This window comes from Neolamprologus brichardi, chromosome 17, assembly GCF_056152115.1.
Source record: "Neolamprologus brichardi isolate AB-2024 chromosome 17, ASM5615211v1, whole genome shotgun sequence".
Lineage (NCBI taxonomy): Eukaryota > Metazoa > Chordata > Actinopteri > Cichliformes > Cichlidae > Neolamprologus > Neolamprologus brichardi.
The window spans coordinates 12,607,955-12,616,503 of record NC_142120.1 but is presented as its reverse complement, the minus strand read 5'-3'; the positions used below and the strand labels follow the sequence as shown (position 1 = coordinate 12,616,503).

General features: G+C 39.4%; 1 protein-coding gene across 1 annotated transcript; it reads left to right on the top strand.

The window, feature by feature from the left end:
* Positions 1-2,390: 2,390 nt before the first annotated feature.
* Positions 2,391-4,720, top strand: LOC102793102 (E3 ubiquitin-protein ligase TRIM39-like). The gene is made up of 2 exons (XM_006780744.3): positions 2,391-2,500; positions 2,612-4,720. Exon 2 carries the CDS (start codon positions 2,614-2,616, stop codon positions 4,243-4,245), a length of 1,632 nt encoding a protein of 543 aa, XP_006780807.2. The 5' UTR covers positions 2,391-2,500; positions 2,612-2,613; the 3' UTR covers positions 4,246-4,720.
* Positions 4,721-8,549: the final 3,829 nt, after the last annotated feature.

Here is an 8,549-nt window from a genome sequence, read left to right as displayed (position 1 = left end):
ATTTTCCAATAGGGTGTGCATGAATAACCAAAGACAAAGTAAAAAAAAAGCATAATTTACTGTGAGCATAGCACATTGGCTTGTTTGCATGCAGGTTCTATTCATTTCTATTACTACAGTAATACAGTACTGAGTTGGATAAATCTGATTAATAATTCTAGTCATGCCACTTAACACATTTCAATTTGCTCTTCATAATGTGAAGTTGACTATGAAATTATTGAACAGAGCAACTCTGTGACCTCAAAGAGAAAAATGGAAATTTGGTATTTCAGGAATGAGCCTATCAGCATTAATTTGATTGTCTAGAATTTGGGTTTTTTTTTACAATTCAGCAATAATTTAATCACCAAAGAATACAAAAAAGCAGGGAAAAATAAAGAGATAAAACTGTAAAAAGACGTAAACACCATGGTAATTCTGGTACCCACTTATATCAATGTTAACAACATAAAAACTACCTTACTCCTATGTCGCTTCTGTTGCTTTACATCCCTGTCCAACCAGTGTGTTCAGTGATGAGTTTTTATTGTAATGATAAATCTTTATCACAACAAGGCATCCTTTTCTGAGCAAAATAGACTCTGCAGTGGGCTGTTTCCTCTATTTCCATCTCAGTAATTCAATGTGCTTGCAAGCTATTAGAAATAGATGGTGGCTGCAGGCCTCGGCAGTGGGCACCTGGACTGGCGACAGTCAGTCTAAGAAAACAGCATTACTTAGCGGAGGATGTCATGAATCAGGTCAGGTTTTCCCCAATAAATATTGTCTAATCAGAGTGTGATAAAACAGGCCATCATCGTCCCATGGCTAGCAACTTGGAGCCTGTTTTCCACTTTCTCATAGGTGAGACATGGCAGAATAAACAGAAATCTGGCTTAGTCTTAAGCCAGCTCTTTTCAGTGCCACACCAGTCCCTCTGTGTCCAGTCCCATTCTGCTGGAGTTACTTTATCACCTTTCATGGTTTTGTAACCCACTAAGCTCTCCAGTTCTTTCTCTCACAAAGGGGTAGGAGTAGGTCATGACTGAGTGTGCATGTCAATCACAAACAGGTTAAGGGGAAAGCAAACATTGTGTGCACTGGTGTGTGCATGTGTGATTATTGCATCCATTCATTTAAATTTCACATTCTTCCTAACCAATTCTTAGCACCAGTTGCTTATCTAGCCTTCTATTCAAGTCATAAAGAGAAGACAAGAAATTTAAAAAACAAAAAATGATACTTGTTTAAAGAGCTACTCAGATCCTACTTCTTATGGCTGACTTCTTGTACCCAGACTGCCACGTGCTGCAGTGTCTGCAGTACAATTCCGGCAGATTATAGGTGCCATATTGCAAGAGATAAGAAACATCAAGAATCTTACAGAGTTTTATCAGCTTGTGCTAACCTCGTTGCTATTTTTCTTTGATGGATTAGGAAAGGTCAGGATGAACTACAGGATTTCCTGGACCTGAACTAAGCGGCTGCAGTAGATAAAATAAGAAATTGTTACAGCGAAAGCTTAAGGGACAAGTCTTCCTGCCTCACAAGACACAAGGATACGCACAAAGAACTAGAGGACTAGAGAAACACAAGCACAAAGAAGTAGAGAAACACAAGCAGTGAAAGCAATCTGTGTGTGGGAACTCTGGGACAATGTCAACAGATGGAACTGAGCATACTAAGCAGAGCAACACCATGTAGCATCAGCTGACAGATTCACAACGGAAACAAGGGAGGTTGGAGTAGCCATCGAAAACTATAATTAATCCCAGAGCGTGTTTTTCTTTTCTTTTTTGTTTTGTTTTGTTGAAGGCACTCGAGATTTTTAATCTTTACCATGGAAAATGTCTGCACACCTTATTCTAGCTTTACAAACCATCTCAGTTGTCCATCAGCTAGCTGGCCTGCGATTCTCTTCCAAGTAAAAATCACAGCTATCAGTATGAACACTTCTCCATACATGCATTTTCCCAAGAGGACGGATCCGAATGATTTGAGTGATTCGCACACGTTCCATCTAGCGCTCTCTGGAGGCTAACACCTGTGGGTTTGAGCCATTGACTGTTTGAGCAAACGGTCTCAACACCTTTACAAAGACAAACAATACAATTCCTTAATTTAGTACATTTTACTTTATCCTATATCAGTATAAGGTTTTAACACGTAACCAATTTACTTTAGCCTATAATTTAGAACTTTGGGGGGGGGTTAATCCATAATAAATTTACCTACATCAAACCCCAAAACGAGCTTCCCAGATCTTATCTTTTTTTTTTTGCACTCTTAAATTATATATATTCTTAATGCGGCTCACACCAATTTTAATGTCATGAAAGGGTTAAAAAAAATTAAGAGGCGTATCGTAAGTGACCACTGGGGGAGAGCCGCTTCTGGACGCCAACGTGTTGAAACGAAACTTAAGTAAAACCCCTCAAAGAAAACTGTTTTTTAAATAGAACACGTTTGCTTTCTATTTGTCGCAGCTTTTATTAATCAGAAACTTGAGACTTTGCAGGTATGGTTACTTTACTGGTTTCTTACACAGTCTGAGCAGTTGGTTCAGTCCACTGAGTTGAATTGCGGGTTATTAGTATTCATTTATTTGTTGTATTTCGCTCTTGTGCAGATATGGCAACTGCCAGCAGTCTGTTGTCAGAGGAGATGTTCTTATGCTGCATCTGTTTGGACGTGTTTACCGAGCCAGTGTCAACCCCGTGTGGCCACAACTTCTGCCGCCCGTGTATCCACAAGTATTGGGACTCTAGTGACGTTTGTCAGTGTCCATTTTGCAAAAGGACATTTTCTTCGAGACCTGAACTCAACGTCAACACTACCATGTCTGAGTTAGCGGCTGAGTTTGGAAAGCTCGTCCAAGTCAAAGTGTCAACTTCAGACCGAGAGCTCCCAGAAGGAACAAATGTTCTTTGTGATATCTGCACCGGGATGAAAGAAAAGGCCGTTAAGTCTTGTTTGACGTGCCTTACTTCTTTCTGTGTAGTCCACCTGGAGCCTCATCAGAGAGTTTCAGTGCTTAAGAGCCACAAACTAATCGATCCTGTGATTAATCTTGATGAGAGGGTGTGCAAAATGCACAACAAGATAACAGAACTGTATTGTAGGACTGACAAGGCCTGTGTTTGTGTGCTGTGTTTCAAAAGCGATCACAAGAGTCACAATGTCATCTCGCTAGAGGAAGAGTATGAGGCTGTGTTAGCAAAAAATGACGAGGTAATGGCAAATATCCACAAGATGATACAATCACGATGCGATAAGATAGATGCGATTGAAAAGTCACTTGATGCCAGCCAGAAAGAAGCCGATGAAGAGAAAGAAGCCAGTGTGCAGATGTTTACTGACTTCATTCGCTCGATTCAGAAGAGTCAAGCTGATGTTGTTGAGGTGATTGAAGAGAGGCACAGAGCGATGAAACAAAAGGCTGAAGGTTTTCTGAAAGAGATGAGGATGGAAGTTGCTGAGCTTAAAAGCAGAATAAGCCAGCTGGAGCAGCTGTCACGATCTGAGGACCATCACTGTCTTGTCCAGAACTTCTCAAGCTTACGGGCTCCTTCAAGTAAGGACCGGTCCAATGCTGGTGTTTACAGCAACTTGTCTTTTAATAAAGTGAGAACAGCCATGGCTCAGGTGAAACAAACAGCTGATATAATTTTGGAGAAAGTTCCAGAGATCAAAATGAAAAGAATGAGAGAACATGCAGTAGACTTGACTATTGATCCCGACACAGCACATTGCTCACTTACCATTAGTCAAGACCGAAAACAAGTTGGAACTGCAGAAAAACAGAATCTTCCAAAAAATCCAAAAAGATTTGAGATGTATCCAGAAGTCTTAGCAAAGGAGGGCTTCACAGGGGGGAAGTTTTACTTTGAGGTGCAGGTGAAAGATAAGAGTAAGTGGACTGTTGGCGTGGTGAGAGAGTCTGTAGATAGAAAGGGAGACACACGTCTATCAGTTTCAGATGGTTATTGGACCATCGGGTTAAGTGAGGGCAAGTATTATGGATATGAAAATTCAGCTGTTATATTGGTACAGTTAAAAAAGCTTCAAAAAGTGGGCATCTTCGTGGACTACGACAAGGGAGTGGTTTCTTTCTATGATGTGGATTACAAGTCACACATCTACTCTTTCAGTGGCTATCGCTTTAAAGACAAACTTTATCCATATTTTTGCCCTCATTATAACACAGACAAAATGAATGTTGCCCCTCTTGTCATAACACCTGTACATCACAGATTAGCTTAGTATGATCCTCATTTGCAGAAGACAAACTAGGCTTCAACATTTCCATAATCAGTATGTAAAACTATATCTGCTTGGAAGTTCATCACCAGATCATTCTATGTGTTTGCCGTCTTTGTCTAATGTACTATGCTATGATGTTAATATATTTCAGCTAAAATTACCAGCTGACTTCATAATGTAAGTAGGATAGACTTTGACAAGATATTTGTATGTATATTTTTGTATTTAGACAAGGTTACATGCAGGCGAATTTAAAAAAAAAAATTACACACACACACAGAAATACATGCCAGACCTTTTGCTTTTTGTTATCAAATTCAAATTAAAAGCTTTATCAGATTCATAGAAAGAGATGATACTAAGATGAGAAGATGAACTCTCTGTTTAAGCTGTTTTTTGTAGTTAGCAGTAACTGGAAATGAATTGATTTTATGTATTTGAAAAGTTACCTGAATAAACTTCACCTCAAGACTGATTTTCTCATAATGTTCCTTTATATTGCATTCCTCATAGTTTAGGCAGAACTCATATAAATACAAAAGGAGTGTAACGGCTTCCCTGTGCCATTTTGACCCATTGAATGCACTACATTGCTTCAAAAGATTACAGTGGCTTTGGTTAAGTGTGTGCATAAGACATAACACAACTTGAAGATGATATAGAGATATTTAATTCTTCATATAATTACAGGCTAAAGGTCAGTGTCGCCGAGCCTCGCTGCTACCCTGCTTGGAGTCTTTAACACTTTAGGTTTATGATGGAACTCGCTGCGACTCACGTCTTTGTCACGCTCACAGCTTTGTGAGACTTATAAGTCAATCAATAGTATTCTGCCCACTGCTTTCACTCCTGACTCCTGCCTGTGTGCTCCTGCCCCCACACTGATTTGTGTGCATGATAAAGTGGATGCGCTCGCATTATCCTCAAGTGTGATGCGTGGGCTGATCTTCTTAAGCACCACTGATGGAGCTCACCCATAACTGTGACTAAAAACCAGTGTGTTTCATTGTGTGTTGTCTGTCATTAATGGGAAATGAGCCCATTTTTCCTTGCGACAAATGTTTTGTTATGTTTTTCAAAGTGGGTTACTATTAACTGAATCCTTTGATAGAGTATGAAAAGACTGAGGGAGAGTAATGAAAGAGGTACGGATACCTCTGGAAATGGAAATCAAACATTGTGCAATGAAAGATATTTTGACATACTTTCTTGGAAGAAGGCAGCGTGAATATTACATTGCAGGATTTAACTGCATTATTCTCTCACTAACATGATCTTCTATCCCATCTTAAGCAAAACATATACTTTTTTCTTTTAGTCGTATGTCTAAAAGACTGAGGAGGGCCAACTGTGTAATCAGGTGTAAAATAGAAATAGAATGATTTAGGGTCAGCTCTACATGAGGTTGATGTGAAATACAAGGGGAGGAATCTCTGACCTGAAACAACACCAGTGAATATCGGTAGGCTACTGGGAAGGGAAAAAAAGTCTAAAAATGGTCAATCACACTGCTCTCTATTGATTCAAAGTACACATTTGTTGTGCTTAGAGCCACAACACAATCAGTGATGACACAGCAGGTGTTTTGACTTTTGCAGCCACTAAAAAAAGCATCTGCTGTGACTTCTGATTGGGATGAAGAAAGAGGGCAGCATGCTTAAAAGTTACAGGAGTTACAGTAATGTACAAAAGTCTCGAGCCACTCTTCATTTCTTTAGATTTTGATTCAACAGAGCCAGACTTGCTTGTCATTTTTTTTATAATGGTCTGGAATAGGGATGCAACGATACCAATTTTTTCAAACCGATACGATACCGATACTTGGATCTGAGTACTTGCCGATACTGAGTACAAAAATTGATACTTCTACCACACACACACACACACACAAATGCAATGAATTGGAAGAAAGGTTTTATTTTATTCTCTGCCGATAAAAAATAAAATCGTAATAAAAATGACCACAAAAAAAATTTCAAGTGAAAAATAAGCACTTCTGTTAAATTATTGCAGAGCGTCCACATTGTAATTTAACAAAATATCACTGAGCTACTGGGCACTGTCTCAAGCTTTCAGAATAATAAATAAACACTTCTGTTTGGAATAAAAAATATACAAATTAGGTTTGAGAGTAAAATAAACATTTAAATTATTGCAGAGTGTCCAATTTCATATCGCGGCTCGAGTATGCTGAGAAGACGGTTCAATCCTATGCTTTCCACGACCGGCATTGGCTGGTCATCCAGAGAAATAAAATGAGTCAGAGCCTCTGTTATTTTAACTGCCAGTGGATTTTCTCTTGACATTTTTCATCGCTTTTCCAAAACCTGAGTTAAAGTTGGCTGTTCCGGTCCACAGTGCTGACATATTGTTTAGTCTAGCTACAGCAGCCTCCAGTTTCTCTTTTTTATCTGGAGCCGCCAGTCTCACTCGCCTAACCCTGTGCCTGTTTAGCGTGGGATGTCCCCCCTAGTGGCCAATCTAAAAAACTACAACAGAAATGACCAGCCACCCTCTGATTAATGAAATAAGTTAGTATCGGTTCATGGTATCGGTTAACTTTTACGAGTATGAGTATACACACATTTTACAGTATCGGCCCCGATACCCGATACCAGTATCGTATCGGTGCATCCCTAGTCTGGAAAAACCTCCAGGCTTTCTGAAGGCCATCTGAGATGTAGCTGGCCCTTCATTTAAACAGCCTACTGTTCACTGAAATCTCATCAAAAGTTATCTGAGTTGGAAGGGTGGCTGTTAATAAGCCATTCTTAAGGAAGGAGAACAGAGAAAAATAAGGCTGAGGTGTGCCAAATTACACAAGAAGTTGACTGGAAAAAAAATCAGTGGTAATATGTCTTATGGAGTAATGAATCCAAATTTGAAATATGCATGGAAGAGGTCAGAAGAGAGATACAACAGTGAATGTCTATAGCACAGCGTGGACACTGTACCGTGCTTTGAGGCTGGATTTCAGCCAGTGTTGTTGGAGATCTTATCCAAATTAATCAAATAATGAATGTAGAAAAGTTCCTCCAGATTTTGATCGACCATGTAATACCACGTAGGAAGTGTCTGATTGGCAGCAACTTCATTTTTCAGTACGACAATGATCGCAAACATACTGCCAATGTAGTCAAAGTATGCCTGGATGAAACAACGCATCAGTCATGGATTGATCTCTCCAGGGTTCGAAACTCAAGATAATCGAAGCAGTGTGGGATCATCTTGACAGAAAACAAAACAAAAGGCAGCCAGCATCCAAAGAAGAGTCTCGGATGTGTTTCAAGAAGCCTGCAGAACTAAGAAATTACAAGAAAGCTTACCTGTTAGAGTTTAAGCTGTGTTGAAGAATGAAAGGCAGCTTTAACTGAACAAAAGGGGGGGGGGCATTAGAACTCAAGTCATTACCTTACTTAAGGATAAATAAGTTAATTAACTAAACTAACTAAAGCATAAGCAGAAAATAACTTACGGTAACTGCCTTCCGATATGGAAGTGCAAAAGACAACTGAAAGGGAGGATAGTTTCTATATATGTGGTTTCTATTAAGGGACAGAGGAACGATAAGAAACGATAAGAAATCAAGGACAAGGAGTGTGGTGTAGATAAGTGAGGAAATCCGATCATTACTACAAATTTAGTTGAAATTTAAATATTTTAACTATGCTGTGTGAGGTGGGCCCCTGGGCGCCTCCTGAGCGAGCTTTACCGGGGATGTCCTACCGGGAGGCTACCCAGGACACGCTGGAGATTACGTCTCTTGGCTGCCCTATAGGAACGCCTCGGTGAGTCCAGGAGGAGGGGAATGGTTTGCTGAGGCTGCTGTCCCCCGACAACATAAAATGGATGGATATTCTAATACTTAAATAAAGATTCCAAAACGGAAATTATCGAATAAAGTATAAAAAATGAGCTCAAAAATTAATGTATATGTGTATTGTTTGAATGGACCTGCTCTGACTGACTTTCATATGACAATGAATACATGACTGTTTCCATGCCTTGTCTGCGACTACTCAGTCGTGAATCGGGTCAAATAGCTTTTTTGTACGTTTTGGTTGTAACACTGAAAAAAGATATCGTCAAAATCGTTTTAGCTTTCCACAAATTACCATGAAATTATAAACGGAATCAACTTTCAAGTAACAATGTAACTATAACATGATTCAAAGTTTCCTCTGAAGCTGATTGGTTCTTTATGTCTAGATAATTCTAGAACGTTGGTCCTCGATTCTGATAGGCTTTGTGCCAAGTAATTAAAAACTATTTACTGCTACTAATGGGAAGCTGCACACCTGTAA